Source organism: Sander vitreus, chromosome 16, assembly GCF_031162955.1.
Source record: "Sander vitreus isolate 19-12246 chromosome 16, sanVit1, whole genome shotgun sequence".
Lineage (NCBI taxonomy): Eukaryota > Metazoa > Chordata > Actinopteri > Perciformes > Percidae > Sander > Sander vitreus.
Genome location: NC_135870.1, coordinates 2525996 through 2545094, shown reverse-complemented (window position 1 = coordinate 2545094; position 19099 = coordinate 2525996). Strand labels below are relative to the sequence as shown.

The 19099-nt window shown below is 43.3% G+C and overlaps 2 protein-coding genes across 4 annotated transcripts in view; both read right to left on the bottom strand.

Annotated features, from left to right (window-relative positions):
- The window catches only part of vcanb (versican b), a 52121-nt gene extending 38535 nt beyond the window's left edge, over positions 1-13586 (bottom strand). The window contains exons 1-6 of one of the 2 annotated variants that reach the window (XM_078271496.1): positions 13314-13586; positions 8827-8904; positions 6739-7164; positions 2427-2601; positions 914-1041; positions 501-797 (exon numbers count right to left, since the gene is read on the bottom strand). In XM_078271496.1, the coding sequence (XP_078127622.1) occupies positions 501-797; positions 914-1041; positions 2427-2601; positions 6739-7164; positions 8827-8893 (1093 nt within the window). In that variant the 5' untranslated portion in view covers positions 8894-8904; positions 13314-13586. The remainder of the gene's footprint in view (positions 1-500; positions 798-913; positions 1042-2426; positions 2602-6738; positions 7165-8826; positions 8905-13313) is intronic. The other variant, XM_078271497.1, reaches the window with a different exon arrangement.
- A 1051-nt stretch (positions 13587-14637) lies between these two features.
- The window catches only part of xrcc4 (X-ray repair complementing defective repair in Chinese hamster cells 4), a 46350-nt gene continuing 41888 nt past the window's right edge, over positions 14638-19099 (bottom strand). For both annotated transcript variants that reach the window (XM_078271284.1, XM_078271285.1), the window contains one exon: positions 14638-17751. In XM_078271284.1, the coding sequence (XP_078127410.1) occupies positions 17646-17751 (106 nt within the window). In that variant the 3' untranslated portion in view covers positions 14638-17645. The remainder of the gene's footprint in view (positions 17752-19099) is intronic.

Genomic DNA, 19099 nt, shown 5'->3' with positions numbered 1-19099 from the left:
CACGCGCAGAACGTACGCTCAAGTCGGCGTCGCTTCGGTGTGATCCGAGGCACTTCTTGGACCGACTCGAGGAGACGGGAGCCGAATGATCAGTCCGACTGCCTTTTTGGTGTGTCAGAGCCTTAAAGGATCAACCAGCTGTGTGTTTAACGGTCTGATCATCTCAGCTGGACTTGTAGTCGTTATATTGTTGGCTAGTTTACTTTATAATACAACATCAGATTTTATAGAGAGATAGATGTGTTTTGTGTGCAGAAATCTTAACGTGTAAAGTAACTAGTAACTAAAGCTGGAACAGATGAATGTAGTGGAGTAAAAAGTCCAATATTTCTCTCTGAAATGTAGCGGAGTAGAAGTAGAAAGAGGCATGAAAAGAAAAGACTCAAGTAAAGTACAAGTACCTCAACATTTGGACTTAAGTAAAGTACTGGAGTAAATGTACTTAGGTACATTCCGCCACTGGAGTTATGTGTATGTATCGGTGTGTGTTTGGGTCTTACCCTTGAAGCAGAAAAGTCCGTGCCTGTCGCTGGGGTTGGGGTAGCCGGTTTGGTTGTCATACTTGTAGAGCGTGCGAACCCCGAGCTGGTTTCCTCCGCACTGAGGCCTGGGGACGGTGACCGGGTAGCGCACGCTGCCGTCAGACAGCCAGCCGTAGTCGCAGCGGTTCAGCCCGGACCTCCAGGCTGCGTACAGCTGACCGGGCGACGCCAACACGGCGTCGTGCTTCACGCACTCGTCTCGGGCCTGCTGCAGGGTGAGCTTATCTCTGACGGAGGGGGGGTAGAAGACGTCGCCTTCAGACAGAAAAGACACACAAAGACAATAATAGTAAATACAAGTAAGTAAGTAAACTAAGTATGTTGATGTGGAACTATTGCTGAATTGTTTTCGCTTCCACTTGTGCGTTTACCTTGTATTTTATCGACGTAGCAGTACACGTCGTATTTCTCCGCGGCGTCTCGGAAGCCGTACGTTCTCACTCCGGGTCTGCTCAACAGATTACCTTCACAGCCGGGACGGGGCAATGTGATTGGGTATCTGAGGAAACAAATAAAAGGTAGCACACATAATTTAACTGCCAAAATATCCCTACGTCAACATTTGAGTCTTAAAAACCTGATTTTCTGCCAATGCAATGGGAATATTTCAACATTCTTCTTGCAAAATACTTGAAACAAGGGTGCGATATTCTTCTTTTGTATATTTCTTTCATTCACTTTTTTTTTGAGGAAATCCAACATACAGACAAAGCAAAAACATGATGTTAACGTACAAAGACTGCAGAAGACGGAGGTCGGGGTGGATGGATTGGTCTACGAAATAAGATTCAGAGACGGATATTTCCGTTTTCTACCGACAATCAACGTTGGTTTCCATCGCTATGAACATGATTGTTCTACAGCGGTAACCAAGTCGCTTTGATTTGATGCGTCATATCAGAAAATTGTTTGGGGAGACACTAGTCTATATCCACAACGTTCCACTTCCTGTTCCTGGATTGCTCCATTGCCGACGGAAATTCTGCCCGATTTCACTCATTAAGGCCGGATGTCCGTCTCCTTCCTCTGTCTCTGTGTTGGCGTTCTAACCTCCGGTGGATTTATGAGGACTATGGTTAACTGCTCCTCAGATCTCTGCAGGGTAAATCCAGACAGCTAGCTAGACTATCTGTCCAATCTGAGTTTTCTGTTGCACGACTAAAACTACTTTGAACGTACACATGTTCCACCAAAACAAGTTTCTTCCAGAGACTGTTTTGCAGAGGCACCGTGGCTCCGTCCGGAGCTTAGCCCCGCCCCAAGACGATTGTGATTGGTTTAAAGAAATGCCAATAAACCAGAGCACGTTTTTCTCCCATCCCGAAATGCTGTGTGGACTCCCAAGACCCTCCTCCGCAGCGCTGTGGAGGAAGGTCTGGCAATGCGAGACTAGGGAGACAGCAACAAATGATGTTTGCCGATGGAAGTGTCAGATCAGAAAACGGCAACATGATTCATCCTGGAAGGTAAATAAACTTTATCTGGCATTACATTTGGAAGATATTACTCTTTTTTTTACTCTGATTGTGGATTTAACTGCAGAACAATCTTTAAGTCAATATTTGAGTTCTAAAAACCTGATCTTCTGCCAGTGCATTTAGAATATTTTAACCTTCCTCTTGCAAAACACTTGAAACAAGGTTGGTTTTTTCCACTGGTTTTAAGAAAAGAAAATGGTAAGAACTCAAATGCAGATACAGACAAAGCAAACCCATTGTTTAAATGTACATGTGACTGTATTATTCCCCTGCATGTCATTCAGTTATGTTTGTACTTTAGCTTTTTCTGTAAGCGTGCTGTGTCCATAACGTACGGTTTGTGACAAAGAATTTCCCCTTGGGGACAATAAAGCCTAAGTCTAAAGTCAGAATTTTTTTCACACACCTGACTGACTGGTCGGCAAGCCAGCCTGCGTCACAGCGGTCCAAGCCGTCCTCAAAAGCAGCCGTGAGTTGTTCGGGCGTAGCGATGGACGCTCCTGCGTTTCTGCACGCCTCCACAGCGCCAGGAAAATCCAGAGTGTAGCGGCTGGTGTTGGCTCTGTAGTGAAACACGACACCTGGAGAGAAAGCAGAAACTATCAGATACAGATGTGAACAGTTGTGAAAGGTAGGGCTGGGTACGGATCTCATCAGTGAGCCAATCAGCATGCAGTATCTTTCTACCAAGATCTAATAATGTTTTCGATTGGCTGTCTAACGTTACACGTCGTAGAGACTCTACGTCACCCAGAGACGGAGCTCACAAAGTAGGAGTTGAAAAATAAAGTGTAATTTCTTTCCGTTTTATACAATTGGTATCGTAAAAAGTATTCGTGATCGAAGTCACGTTATTGGTATCTGTACCGCTATCGAAGATTTTTGAACGATACCCAGCCCTAGTGAAGAGTTATGAACAGTTGTGAAGAGTTATGAAGAGTTGTGAGCGGCCGCTGGCCACCAAAGTGTTTATCACGTTTTTTTGTTTTTTTTTTATGATATCCTTAATGTCAAGTTTTGATGATTTTCATCTTTGTTTCTAAGTCCTGGCAGATGGCTGTAAATACTACAACACCCATGAGCCTCGGCAGCTGTTCAGAGGCGTGAATCAGAGCAGGGCTGCAACTAACGATTATTTCCATTGTCGATTAATGTGTGGATTATCTTCTGGATGAATGGATGAGTTGTTTGGTCTCTAAAATGTCAGAAAATGGTGAAAAATGTGGATCAGTGTTTCCCAAAAGACCAAGACGACGTCCTCAAATGTCTTGTTTTGTCCACAACTCAAAGATATTCAGTTTCCTGTCACAGAGGAGAGAAGAAACTAGAAAATAATCACATTTAACAAGCTGGAATCAGAGAAGTTTATTCATAGAAAATGACTCAAGCCGATTAATAGATTATCAAAATAGTTGGTGATTAATTTAATTTAATAGTTGACAACCACCGATCTAAAAGGCTTCGTCGTTGCAGTGCGTTTGCACCATGGTTACTAAATTCATCCAAAAGACACCCAGAAATTTGAAGGGAATTGATTTAAAGAGGGACAATGTTCCCTTTGTTACATTGTTTTGTTTTGTCACAATAACACGATCATGTGTGCTAAGATGGGATTCCTACAGTTGTAGTATTGCTGTGAAGTTAGAAAACTGAATCAAGTTTGCTAACATTTGCTGGTCATGCTAGACCAAGTAAGATTACTTACGTACTTACTTATACCCTGCTATGCTCTACTACGCCCTGCTATGTCCTGCAGTGCCCTGCTATGCTCTACTACGCCCTGCTACGTCCTGCAGTGCCCTGCTATGCTCTACTATGTCCTGCTATGTCCTGCAGTGCCCTGCTATGCTCTACTACGCCCTGCTACGCTCTACTACGCCCTGCTACGTCCTGCAGTGCCCTGCTATGCTCTAATACGCCCTGCTACGCCCTGCTACATCCTGCTATGTCCTGCTATGCCCTGCTATGCTCTGCTACGCCCTGCTACGTCCTGCTACGTCCTGCTACGCCCTGCTACGCCTGCTACACCCTGCTACGCCCTGCTACGTCCTGCAGTGCCCTGCTATGCTCTACTACGCCCTGCTACGTCCTGCAGTGCCCTGCTATGCTCTACTACGCCCTGCTACGTCCTGCAGTGCCCTGCTACACCCTGCTACGTCCTGCTATGTCCTGCTATGTCCTGCAGTGCCCTGCTATGCTCTACTACGCCCTGCTACGTCCTGCAGTGCCCTGCTATGTCCTGCAGTGCCCTGCTACATCCTGCTACGTCCTGCAGTGCACTGCTATGTCCTGCAGTGCCCTGCTATGTCCTGCTACATCTTGCAGTGCCCTGCTACGTCCTGCTACGTCCTGCTACGTCCTGCAGTGCCCTGCTATGTCCTGCTACATCTTGCAGTGCCCTGCTACGTCCTGCTACGTCCTGCCGTGCCCTGCTATGTCCTGCTACGTCCTGCAGTGCCCTGCTACGTCCTGCTATGTCCCACTACGTCCTGCAGTGCCCTGCTACGTCCTGCTATGCCCTGCTGCACCCTGCTACGTCCTGCTATGCCCTGCTGCACCCTGCTACATCCTGCTATGCCCTGCTACACCCTGCAGTGTCCTCCTATGCCATGAACTACTACAACTACTATTTCTAGTCATAGTTCCATCATCTTTATTGTGATTATTATTATTGCCATCACACCCCCAACCGGCACCGTCAGACACCGCCCACCAAGAGCCTGGGTCTGTCCGAGGTTTCTCCCTAAAAGGAAATTTTCCTCAGCACCCGAGGTTTCTCTCTGTCGCACTAAATGCTTGCTCTTGGGGGGAATTACTGGAATTGTTGGGTCTTTGTAAATTACAGAGTGTGGTCTAGACCTACTCTATCTGTAAAGTGTCTCGAGATAACCGTCGTTATGATTTGATACTATAAATACATTGAAATTGAAATTAACTTTTCATTTGTAAAAGGGAAGATTGTGTTGTTCCTTTATTCAAAAGTTACATAGTCTGACTTTAAGATGCAAGAACCGGGGATGCAACTTAAGAACCTGGGACGTAGAGCGGAGCGATATGGAGAAAATCAAATATCACGACATTTTTGACCAAATACATCAATGCCAATATTGCAGCGATATTGTTGGGTTGACTATTGGTGCTTTCACAAAATATTACCACAAGAGTTTTGATAAATAATCATCAGTAATGTGGATACAATGACTAAGAGGGGAAAGGCAAATAATAGAACAGCTAGTAAGTTTGGTAAGTTCAGAAAAGTACATCACTTTACTGTAATGCAGCCTTTAAAACCAGCATTTACAGTTCATGGTTACAACAGAGGACCTATGGTGCCGTTAACGTTGTATCAAAGTGGAAGCTAGCTTCATTTCTGTGACTTGATGGAGACGGGAGGTAAGTGTCCATTTCATCAACCTGTTCTACCTGATGAGACAGAGACTGTCTGCTGACATTATGAATTAACGATTCACTCTGGACAGAAACCGGATAACTCCAACGATCGTTACGTGACAGTATAGAGAAACAGCTATTTCAGCTGTCATCCTCAGACTATACGTAGCTGTTGTCTTGTGTCATTAGCTCCTTTATTTCCAGCTGGGCGGGAGGATTATTATTATCCTGGCAGAGCTGCAGGACGATGTGAATAGATGAACTGAGCCGTTGTGTGTCGCTCAGAGGGAGCGTCTTTGTGCGGGGCTGCTCAACAAAGAGACCCGTTCAGTATTAATGTGGAATCTGTGGAAATGGGTGGGAGCGAGGGTCGGCTTCCTCACGGCGCTGTGGGGTTTACACACTGGACGGACAAACTATATTTAATTCAATTTAATATACAAGCTGGTATATCACAGTTTGGAACGGGCCATTGCTTGGCCTCCTTTCGTTCAGCTTGCAGCTTTCTCCAGGACCATCGTAACCCGAAATAACTTACAGAAGGACCCCAAAGCACTTAAAATGCAAATTAACTGTATACTATTTCCCTATTTAGTACTTCTATAATTTCTTTTTATAAAACACAACCGGTCGTCTGCATCAACAGAAGTATATTTCCAGGATAAAGCGTGATGTCCGGCGCCCCTCACTCACGTTTTAAAGAACATTTGGATGGTGCAACAAGGCAGGTCTGCTTTGTTCTTTCGGGGAATGATTGTTAAGATTTACAAACAATATGTTTACACCATTTCCTCTCTAACTGGGACAATTTGGGACTGATAGGTGGGATTGCTGTGGACAAAGTACACACGGAGATACACTGGTAAGAGCCAATTACATTTAACGACTGAGAGGAAAATGATGTTGCGCAATTGCCCTTTACGTTACACTGCAGCTTGTTTCGTTTTCAACATTTTGGTAGCTTTCTTTCGAAGTTTTTGACACTTTTTTCAACCTTTATGTTGCTTTTTGACGTGACAGTCTCGCTTTACATCGGACTCATTTCAAAGATTGTTGTTCCCATTAGTCACTTAGACACAACAACAATGGGAAATGGGAATGGGGAAATTAGGTCCAGTTTGAAAAAAACCCAAAGCTACCCTTTAATATAAAGATATTGATCCCTGCAGCTTTTAAGAACACTTCCCTTCTGCTCAGAAAACAGCAGCCAAGTCTCCGCCGACGTCACACATCTGGATTTAGTCACTGAACACGTTTGACTCTTCATATTGACCGTTAATTCCATCAATAAAAGTGTAGAGTTGGCAGCGTGTGTTTGTTTTACTCACCAGTGACGTTGAGTCTGAGGGTGTCCTGGGTGTCCTCCATCCCGTGCATCACCTCACAACGGTAAAGCCCCGCGTCGCTCGCCCGGAGCCGCTTTATCACCAGGGAGGCGTCGCCTAGCAACAGTGGCTGGCCGGGCACCGTCACCCTCTTCATATAGTCCTGCCCCACCTTTACCACGCCCCCCTGCGCCACCAGTACCACCTTCTCCCCCGCTTCCTCCAGCTTCGACCACTTGATCCTCAGCTCCTCCGTGGGACTCGGGGTGGCGTGAGGAGTTGGGGGTCGTGTGGTGTATGACGGAGTGTGTGTCGAACTGCTGGGGGAAAGTGGCGTGATGGAGAAGTGGCAAGGCAGCACCACCCGGCCGGCCAGCGAGCCAGTCGCAGCAGGGGGGTTCTTCTGCATCGTCATCGAGTGTGGCGGTGCTGGAAAACAGGATCCTGCATGAGTGTGTGTCACACATGAAGCAGCAATTTCAGGTGATTGCTTTTCTTCACACAATGCCCACTTACAGAAACAAACTGAAGACTTCCAAAATTAAAAGCAGCATATCAGGAAGTATAGAATTGTGGTTTATGGCTGCAACAAACAATTATATCCGTCGTCGATTAATCTGTGGATGATTGTCTCGATTAATCAATTAGTTTTTTGGTCTTGGGGGGGATGTTTGGGTCCTTAAACACGGGGCTTTCAACCTGCGGAGCGGAGTTCATGTCCTGAAGAAGTTAAGGAGAAAACACGAGACTTTCACCAGGAAACAGGTGTTCATGTCCTGAAGAAGTTAAGGAGAAAACACAAGACTTTCACCCAGGAAACAGGTGTTCATGTCCTGAAGAAGTTAAGGAGAAAACACAAGACTTTCACCAAGAAACAGGTTTTCATGTCCTGAAGAAGTTAAGGAGAAAACACAAGACTTTCACCAGAAACAGGTGTTCATGTCCTGAAGAAGTTAAGGAGAAAACACAAGACTTTCACCCAGGAAACAGAAGTTCATGTTCTGAAGAAGTTAAGGAGAAAACACAAGACTTTCACCCAGGAAACAGGTTTTCATGTCCTGAAGAAGTTAAGGAGAAAACACAAGACTTTCACCAAGGAAACAGGTGTTCATGTCCTGAAGAAGTTAAGGAGAAAACACAAGACTTTCACCCAGGAAACAGGTGTTCATGTCCTGAAGAAGTTAAGGAGAAAACACAAGACTTTCACCCAGGTCACAATCTTTTTCTTACTTGTGTCGTCACATGACGCTCACCTTTTGTCTGCTAAACTCAACTGTAAATACCGCTAAAAATAACTGTTTAACACTGTGACTGGCCGGCGGTTGCCGTAATATTGTAGGATATCATACGAATTGCTATGCATAAGATTTCGTACAATATCAGACAAACCCATGCATTGCAGAATCTTTTAAACCCAGCGTGTCTTCTATCTGGAGGAAATGTGCAGTTCCCCAAATGGTGTGACTCACTTGAACACATGATGTAATGCATGACGCAGAAAGAAAAAAAGACTCATCTCTGGCCTTGGAGGAGTGGTGGAGCTGCAGCATTTTTACAACTGGCAGCAAAGTCAGCAGCAATCAAACTCTGGCTCCAACACACCAATTCCTCCAACAGAGTTGCAGGAAGTTCTCCCTGTGTGTGTGTGTGTGTGTGTGTGTGTGTGTGTGTGTGTGTGTGTGTGTATGCCTGTGTAACTCTCTAACAAGTCCTCCAAACCATACGACGATATGTTCCTACCCTCTAATATGATAAAATGAAGTTAAAAAAGATGGAGCTTTGGGTTCAAATCAGACGTTACCACGTGACCCAGAACGTGACGTAGCTCCGTTTGTTCTGTAAAGTAAAAAAAAACAAAAACTCTCCGTTTCCTTTTCTTTTTAAACTGGACATGAACCCCGGTCTCCTGGGTGAAAGTCCTGTGTTTGTTTGACCCATCGGGGGAGGACAGTCCTGTGTGACCAGGGATTACAGAAATGTGCTCAGAGCTGACTGTTGTTGTGTTGGAGTAACAATCACTTTCCACTTTGTGCAATCTGTCTCATATAACGCCTACGTCAGAGAGAGAGAGACAGTGTTGACTGGACTTACCTGGTTGAGGACGAGCAGCGCTCAGACACACGAAGCAGAGCAGGTGTGTGAGGACGTGTGGGATCATCTCAACACAATCTGGAGGGAAAAAAAGATGGCAGAGTCAATAATACAAATATCAGCGGTGGAGAAGTACTTTTACCCAAGTCTGCTAGTTACTTGAAATACAGTTTCAAGGATACTTTACTTGAGTATTTCTATGTTCTGCTACTTTATACTAACATTTCAGAGGGATATTGTACTTTTTACGGCACTACATTTATCTGAAATAAAGCTGCAACAATTAAGTCAAGTCAGCTTTATTGTCAGATGTGCTAAACATGCATGACATACGGCACAAATGAAATGTCAGTCTTCACGGACCAACGGTGCAAAATGCAATAAAAAAATGACAAAAAAAGACATAGAATAAACAATCAGCAATTTAACAAGACTGGTCGAGATTAATCTGCAACTAATTGTTGTTTTTCAAGCCAAATATTTCCAGATTCTGAGATGTGATTTCATGTTTTTCTTTGTCGTATATGATGATGAAGTGAATATATTCGAGTTCTGGACTGTTGGTCGTGAATGCGGGACTTCATTTTTAGACTTTTTTTGTTTCTACTTAAAGATTATTTTCATTATCATTGATTCATTGTTTATAAAAATATGGAAATATATGAATTAAAATGACTCCTTACTGAAGTCCAAAGTGACATCCATGTCTACAAACAGCTTATTTTGTGTGACCAACTGTCCAAAACCCAAAAATATTCAATTGGATTAAAAAATAAGAAAGAAAATCAGCAAATCTGTCTGTAACTGATTGTTGTTGTATTGTCCCAAACAAGTCTCTCTTGAGAATGAGACCCTGTGTCTCACTGAGAGTACCTTTATTTATAAAGGTTAAATAACATTTTTGAAAAGCTGGATTGAAGAATGATTTATATAAAAAGAAAATGGGGGCAGTGGTGGCCTAGGGGTTAAGGAACCGAGTTTTGGGACTGGCAGGATAAAATCTGGGTGGGGAAAGTGAAAGAGCAGCGCTTGTCCCTCCCTCATTACCACCACTGAGGTGCCCTTGAGCAAGGCCCTTAACCTCCAACCGCTCCAGTGGAGCTGCCCAGTGGCCAGTAGATCAGACTGTGGTAGTACTGGGCAGCTTCCAGTATGAATGTGATCAGATCAGACTGTGGTAGTACTGGGCAGCTTCCAGTATGAATGTGATCAGATCAGACTGTGGTAGTACTGGGCAGCTTCCAGTATGAATGTGATCAGACTGTGGTAGTACTGGGCAGCTTCCAGGTATGAATGTGATCAGATCAGACTGTGGTAGTACTGGGCAGCTTCCAGTATGAATGTGATCAGATCAGACTGTGGTAGTACTGGGCAGCTTCCAGGTATGAATGTGATCAGATCAGACTGTGGTAGTACTGGGCAGCTTCCAGTATGAATGTGATCAGATCAGACTGTGGTAGTACTGGGCAGCTTCCAGGTATGAATGTGATCAGATCAGACTGTAGTAGTACTGGGCAGCTTCCAGTATGAATGTGGTCAGATCAGACTGTGGTAGTACTGGGCAGCTTCCAGTATGAATGTGATCAGATCAGACTGTGGTAGTACTGGGCAGCTTCCAGTATGAATGTGATCAGATCAGACTGTAGTAGTACTGGGCAGCTTCCAGTATGAATGTGATCAGATCAGACTGTGGTAGTGGCAACTGTATGGGCAGATCAGACGATGTGAGTACTGGGCAGCTTTCAGTATGAATGTGATCAGATCAGACTGTGGTAGTACTGGGCGGCTTCAGTATGAATGTGATCAGATCAGACTAGTGAAATGCTGGGCAGCTTCCCAGTATGAATGTGATCAGATCAGACTGTAGTAGTACTGGGCAGCTTCCAGGTATGAATGTGGTCAGATCAGACTGTGGTAGTACTGGGCAGCTTCCAGGTATGAATGTGATCAGATCAGACTGTAGTAGTACTGGGCAGCTTCCAGTATGAATGTGGTCAGATCAGACTGTGGTAGTACTGGGCAGCTTCCAGTATGAATGTGATCAGATCAGACTGTGGTAGTACTGGGCGGCTTCAGTATGAATGTGATCAGATCAGACTGTGGTAGTACTGGGCAGCTTCAGTATGAATGTGATCAGATCAGACTGTAGTAGTACTGGGCGGCTTCAGTATGAATGTGATCAGATCAGACTGTAGTAGTACTGGGCAGCTTCCAGTATGAATGTGGTCAGATCAGACTGTGGTAGTACTGGGCAGCTTCCAGTATGAATGTGATCAGATCAGACTGTGGTAGTACTGGGCAGCTTCCAGGTATGAATGTGATCAGATCAGACTGTAGTAGTACTGGGCAGCTTCCAGGTATGAATGTGATCAGATCAGACTGTGGTGGTACTGGGCAGCTTCCAGGTATGAATGTGGAACTGGGGGAATCTGGCAGGTCGTCATTGCAAATGAGAAATTGTTCTCAATCGACTTACTTGGATAAATAAAGGTTAAAAAATAAAAATAGACTGATTGTTACAGTTTACTATACTTCTCCCACCACTGCATGCAGACATATTTACCCTCTGTATGTACATCTTATAAGTCATTACCCCTTCACTATAATATTTGGGTACGTTTATCTGCACTCGGACAGTGTTTGTACCCTCTGAAAACAGTTTATAAAAACAATTAAAAAAACCCATTCAATTAAGGAAATGATGGAATAGTCACTTGATCGGCAAATCTTCTGTCTGTATATTTTTATAACTTATTACCCTAGGGCGTAATTTCCAATGTGGACAGGGACTTTACAAAAGTCCTGTTTGTGTTGAGAGATTATGAGACGAAGAGTGCAAGAATGGGAACGAGGCTGAAGAAGAGACAGAGATTGTAAAAGGAAGACTGAAAGAATGGGGAGAGAGGAAGAAGAGAGAGCAAATATAAGAGAAAGAGTGGGTGAATAGGAGAGAGATTGTGAGAGGAAGATGAGGAGAGATAGATTAAAAGAGGAAGAGTAGAAGAATGGGAGACAGAGAAAGGTAGAGGAGAGAGAATAAAGGAGGCCCTTCACTGGTTTAGTCCATCACTCCCTAGGGCGTTAACTTCCAACGGAGACTTTTCAAAAATCCCTCCGCTTCTAGTTTGATATTATTTCATTCATAAGTCTCTGTGCCAGGCCCCCTATTTTAAACAATAAAGACAGAAAGATACATAGTTTAGTACTATTGTTTCCGGCAAGGGCGTAACTTTGGGTTCAATATTGGGGAGGAGGTTAAGATGTCCACTTTTTACATCAAACACTTCATTTTCTGCATTCTGGTGTCTTTTCTGCATCAATTTATGGTGCAAATGTCTTTATTTATGTAAAAGGAAATTATAATCGTCCTTGTACTGGCCGGTTTTGATTATTGGGGAGGTTGTAACCACCTATGGTTTCCACCTATGGTTTCCGGCGTAATTATTTATTAGAATGACCAACTTCATTATTTCCTGGATTTTGTATCCCCCTAGTCCCTAAATGTATGTAGAAATGCAGGAAATGAGAAACATTTTTTCTGGCAGAGGACCCCCAGACTCCCTGTTTTGTGTCCCCCCCCCCTCAATACCAAAGTTACACCCTTGCCCCTTCCCCATCATATTCAGTTAAGTGTATCTGCACTCAGTTTCTTTTTTTTACCACTGAAAACATTTTACAATAGACAATATTTAAAGAAATATGGAATAACTTGATCTGCAAATGTTCTTCTGTTATAGGGTTGTATGGTTGCATATTAAAGAAAGGACTGATTGAAAACACTGAGGTGTTTTTGTAAGTAAAGATGTAAAGGTATGGACATTTCAAAATGGATAGGACCTCCTTATAGTGAACTACTTTTGTGCCTTATATTTTAAGTATTTTTGTTCATTTTTAAAAAAATGACCTACTCATTATTAGTATTAACTTGATCTGTTTTGTAGCTGTATGTCTGTGTGTGTATCTTCATCATTCTGAACATTGTCCTGCTGGAAACTGGAGTCTACTTTCTACTTTGGGTTGTCCCAACAGGGACAGCTTCATGCATTAAGAATGATAGTTTATTTCCAATGTTTTAAGATGCCAATTAGGCAAAAAAGTTAAAAACAAAAGGATTTAGAGAGAGATGTGTGAGCACAGCTGTGGTGATAAGGCTTATCAAGAGATCAAGTGGTTAAACTGTCTGTCACTGGGGATGTAAATGGACCTAATTGGTCCCAAGTGCTACTTTTATCAATGGTTTTTTTTTTATCTTTGAGTTTTATCAGTGTGGGAACATTCCTGCCCACCCAAAAGATCTGCTCCTTCGGTGGTAAACCACCCCCCCCCTGCAGATCACAGCATCACCTGCAGATTTAAAGCTCTAAAATAACCAAATAGCTGGTGTACATCTCTGAAAATGATCTTAAAAAAGATTTAGACATGTTTTAGGAACTTTCTGTGCAGGAACGTCAGCAAGAAATGGGTAAAAAAAAAATGAAACGTCTTACCTTTAATCCTAAGAAAACAAGAGTCCAGAGATCCAGTTGCTCCTGTTAGTTTTATCACTTCAAACTTTCCCAAAAGAAATTCCCAAAGCAAACAGAGTGTGACAGGCTTGTTTCAGCAGCTCCTCTCTAACAGATGTGTGCTGCTCGGAGCTCTTCCACCTCTCAGCACCGGCTGCAAGTTCAAATCCACTTCACACCCGCTATTATCCAGACATAAGGAAGAGGAGGGAGGGGCGCACATGTCCGTATACCTCCCCTGATAATACGACGCCCAGTGCCGGGGAGAGAGAGAGAGAGAGAGAGAGAGAGAGAGAGAGAGGGGCGTTGACACAAAAAGAGAAATGGGAGGTGTAGATGGAGGAAGTGAGAATGGGGAAAGTCTGAGAGGGAGAGAGAGATAATGAGAGGAAGAGTGGAAGAATGAGAGAGAGGCAGAAAAGGAGATAAAGATTGTAAGAGGAAGAAGAAGAGGGAGTGATTATAAGAGGAAGAGTGGAAGAATGGAAGAGAGATTGTAAGAGGAGAGGAAGAAGAGAGGGATTATTATAGGAAAGGTAGAAGAATGAATGAGAGAGAGAGAGAGAGAGGGGGGGGGGGGCGGTGAGGCAAAAAGAGAAATGGGAGGTGTAGATGGAGGAAGTGAGAATGAGGAAAGCCTGAGAGGGAGAGAGAGAGATAATGAGAGGAAGAGTGGAAGAATAGGAGAGAGATTGTAAGAGGAGGAAGAGAGAGATTATTATAGGAAAAGTAAAAGAATGAGAGAGAGAGAGAGAGAGAGAGAGAGAGAGAGAGAGAGAGAGAGAGATGGCGAGGAAGAAACGTAGAGATTAAAGGGGCACTTCAGTGATTTGGTAAGCTATCGCCCGTTCATTAAGTTGGGACGACTTGCGAGAGACCGTTTTAAAAACAAGAAAGAACATCTGTGCAGCAGAAGCAGAGATATCCTGATTTTTCGAGCTCCAAAAAAACACTGCCTCCTACATTTCCCACAATGCAACTAGGCAGGCCCTGCTAGGACCTCAGGGCTGTTCAACCAGGAAGTGTGCCGAAAAAAAGTGTGCGTAACTTCTGGCCATAGCGGTATCCCTTCTAGGCACAACCTTCAATTGAACATAGCGACCAAACAGTGGAATTGCAACTCCCGGCCGTGATCACGTGATGCCCTCTGACTCAAAAGCGAGGGACAAAGCCTCACGCATCGGATGTCAGGCGCTATCCTGGAAGTGTACTTCCGCTGATCCAGACTAAACTCGCCTTAACTAGTAAATAGATTGACAATGTACAATTGTTGGAGTTCCCCTTTAAAAGATGATTCTAGAAAAACCACAAACAACCTTTTAATTTCATGACAAAATAACACGTTCACACTGTTTATTGGTACAAATGTTAAAATGACAAGTTTGTAAAATTATAGTAATCACGGTTAATTACCAGTCCATGAAGCACATTTTAAAAAGGGAAAAGTCCTTCCCAGTTTTTAAATACAACATGATGCTGCAGAACTACAGACAGCTGACACATTTAAAAAAGGAAACCTGATTAAATGTGTGGAGAAACACACATGAAGGCTCAGTGCAAAGCTTCCCTTATTGAGGCAGGTCTAGAAATTGTTTTAGGAGGTTTAAGGGTTTCTTTCAGTGGTTATAAAAATCCTGTAGGAACTTTAGGTTGTTCTGGTGATCATTTAAGCCCAGTTCAGACCAACGATTTGCGACGACACGAGTTGAAACTATCGAAAATAACTATTTTCTATAATTTCTTGCTTTGTTCTAAAGCCGCTCCCCGTCTTCGGTCTCTCTCCAACTCGCTCGGTCTAAAACTCCAGACTGACCTCATGAAGTGGCGTATGTATGACACGCCAATCCGTATGCCATTATTGGCGTGTTATCAAGACGCACACTCGCTTTGTAGCGTGTTTTATCAACGCCGTTTGGCCTCCATTGACTTACATTACCTTGCGATTGTGTGTCAATTTACGCCGTAGCGAGTAGTATGAAAGGGCGAAAATCCGTGTAGGGAGGTTGGGTCAAACAACACAGGCCTTTCACCCAGGAGACCGGGGATCGGGTCGCCCGTCACGTTTCTTTCGTGTCCCGCGTGTCATGTTCCCTAAACTCAACCGTTGCTTTCTTCTTTTCCTAAACCCAACCGGTTCTTCTTTTCCTAAACGCAACCCGTCCGCTGTATACGGCCCTCAAAATGCGTACAGATAACACACCACTTGGCTTAAGAAAGTGGGCGTGTATGTTTACGCGAAATCATGATGTCATGTTGAAAATTCTGCTATTTCGGCAGCCATTTCATTTACAGTTTGCAGCTGACTTTATCAGCTGACTTCTCTATTGGCTGTTGAAACAGGAGACGTCTCTTACGTTGTAAAACCAGCCTCTGGAGACTCCACCAGCTGACTTCTCTATTGGCTGTTGAAACAGGAGACGTCTCTTACGTTGTAAAACCAGCCTCTGGAGACTTGAACAGCTGAGTCGCAGCTACACCATCAGCTGGTTTGAGTCGAGCTGAGACGGGCCGGTTTAGACCGCCGAAACTTTCCCCTGGGACGCTCTAAAGCGTTTTCGTCTCGTATCTCGAATCTCAGGTCTGAACTGGGCTTTAGATTTATCTTGCGACCCTGTAGACTTGGGAACCGCTTTCCTCTGACAGCAACCCATAAGCAGAACCGTTCACACACACCATTCACCTGTTCTACAAAGGTTTCGTCTCATTGCAAATCTTCGGTCTGAACTGGGCTTTAGGATCTTTAGGTGGTTGCTGCAATCCTTTACGAGGTTCTAGGGTTAATTTAGATGGTTATAGCAATAACGTACTGTATGTTCTTGTAGGGTTTCTTCAGATGGTCCTAGTATTCCTTTAGGATCTTAGATTGGTTCTAGCAATCCATTAGGTGGTTGAATAGTCCCTTAGGAGGTGCAAGGGCTTATTTATGTAGTTTCAAACAATCGTTAAAAAATGTTAAAAGGTTTATTTGGATCGTTCTAGTGATCTTTTAGGATCTTTAAATGGTTCCAGAGATCATTTTGAATGGTTTAGGGTTCATTTAGGTTGTTGAAGTGGTGTTTAAGGATCTCTAGGTGGTTCTAGCGGTCATTAAACACTTAATGGCCGCTAGAACCACCTAAAGTTCATTTGGGTGGATCCTGCTATCCTGTAGGGTGTTATTAAATTCATTAAGGTGGTCCTAGCTATCCTTTAGTGTGTTTTAAAGTTAATTTAGGTGGCTCTAGCTATCCTTCAGGGTGTATTACAGTTCTTAAGCTGGATCTAGCTATCCTTCAGGGTGTATTACAGTTCTTAAGCTGGATCTAGCTATCCTTCAGGGTGTATTACAGTTCTTAAGGTGGATCTAGCTATCCTTCAGGGTGTATTACAGTTCTTAAGCTGGATCTAGCTATCCTTCAGGGTGTATTACAGTTCTTAAGGTGGATCTAGCTATCCTTCAGGGTGTATTACAGTTCTTAAGCTGGATCTAGCTATCCTTCAGGGTGTATTACAGTTCTTAAGCTGGATCTAGCTATCCTTCAGGGTGTATTACAGTTCTTAAGCTGGATCTAGCTATCCTTCAGGGTGTTATTAAATTCATTTAGGTGGTTCTAGCTATGTTTAAAAGTTTATTTAGGTGGATCTATCCATCTATCGTTCAGGGTGTTTTAACGTTCATTTAGGTGGATCTACCTATCGTTCAGGGTGTTTTAAAGTTCATTTAGGTGGATCTATCTATCGTTCAGGGTGTTTTAACGTTCATTTAGGTGGATCTATCTATCGTTCAGGGTGTTTTAACGTTCATTTAGGTGGATCTATCTATCGTTCAGGGTGTTTTAACGTTCATTTAGGTGGATCTACCTATCGTTCAGGGTGTTTTAACGTTCATTTAGGTGGATCTACCTACCGTTCAGGGTGTTCTGAAGTTCATTAAGGTGGATCTACCTATCCTTTATGGTGTTTTAGAGTTATTTAGATACTTTAGGATCCTTAGGTTGTTCTCGAGTTTAGGTATTCTTGAAGTGGTTGAACACCCATCAAAACACCGAATGAGTGAGTATTTTTGGAAGAATAATTTTCCTTCAGTAAAGTGTCACTTTCTACAAAAAAGAAACAGCAAAGGCTGGAGGCTGGAATGACATCCCAGTGAGACACTTTGTGTTTTTTTCCCCCTCCATTTGTCAACCATCTGTACGTTGTTACAGTAACAATTACAACAATTAAATTAACAATTCCACTGCAATCCATGACCCTTAATAATAATATAATGTAGTCTGTATAAAAATATGAGACATTTACCAACTAATATACCAAATCTCTCTCTGTACAGTCCAGTCAAAAGTCATCAAACAGATCCTCGACTTCGCAATTTGGTGCCGCAGCATCTGTAGAGCGCTGCGGGGGAATCTGCTTCTTACTGGATCCTCCTTGGGGGTCGGTCCTGTGTGACACACACACACACACACACACACACACACACACACACACACACACACACACACACACACACACACACACACACACACACACACACACAGGTCAGTGGGCTAATGAGGCTGGTTTACAGGAGAGTTTGAGAGTTTTCCTGTTGAGACGGGAAGTGTATCATGTGGCCCATAACAAGACAAGAAACACATGGGCATTTTTTATACCTGTGTGTGTGTGTGTGTGTGTGTGTGTGTGTGTGTGTGTGTGTGTGTGTTTGATTATGGCCCAGCAGCTCCCCCACCTTAAGTGGTCTACATCAAATGCTGGACTTGACGACTACCTGTGCGGGTTTTACCACGTAGGGGCTAATGCTCTCCTCCAGTCTTCAGCTCGATAGAAGCTCCCATATTCTTTCTGCCCTCACTTGATGTTTAGAAGTCAGGAAACAAAATGTCAGACGTACATTAAAGAAAGGATCAAGGATGGGTCAACAGGGGGCTGCTGCTGCTGCTTTGAATTGCCAGTCTTAAAGACATAGTTGGACATTTTGGGAATTGCGCTTATTCGCTTTCTTGTCGAGAGTTTGATGAGAAGATTGATTGATTGATTCTTAGCAAGAAAGAAAATAGCCACAATTCACAATATCAAATGTCAAACTCCAGGATGCATGAATGTCAACATGCACGGGGGTCGTTCTTAGATGTGTGTGTGTGTTTTTTTCTGGTTTGGTATGTTTGTTTCGGTTGTTGTTTTGCCTGTCAGCAGGTTTATGGTAAAACAACTGGCCCAATTTTCATGAAACTTGGTGGAAGGGTGTATCATAGGCCGAGGAAGAACGCTTTAGATCTTGGAGCAGATCTGAATGACGGGGAGGATTATTTTTCAATTTTGTTAACATTACGCGATAGGGCATTTGGCCTTGGCAGAGGTCTGCGCTCTCCAAGTGCCTTTTCAGTTCTAAGTATTACAATTATCACTTCTTATAAAACTTATAATTTACATTTTTTCTTCTCCAAACAGGAGTATGAAAAACCCGACAAGCCCTCCAAACCATATCGGTGGTTTGTTCCTCCGCTCTAATACGACACACAGAGTTTCCCGTCCTCATATCTAACGGTCGCAGTTTTAAAACACGTTAACGTTGTGAAACGGTCCCAGTTTGGTTAGGTTTAGGCACCAAAACTACTGAGTTAAGCTGATAAAAAAAAATGGTGGTTTGGGTTCAAATTACTTCTAATGCTGTCAAACGATTAAAATATTTAATCCAATTAATCGCACATTTTTATCTATTCTAAATGTCCCTAGATTTGTTTTTGTTCAATTATTTATTCTCATTTTAATGCTCTTACCAACATGGAAAA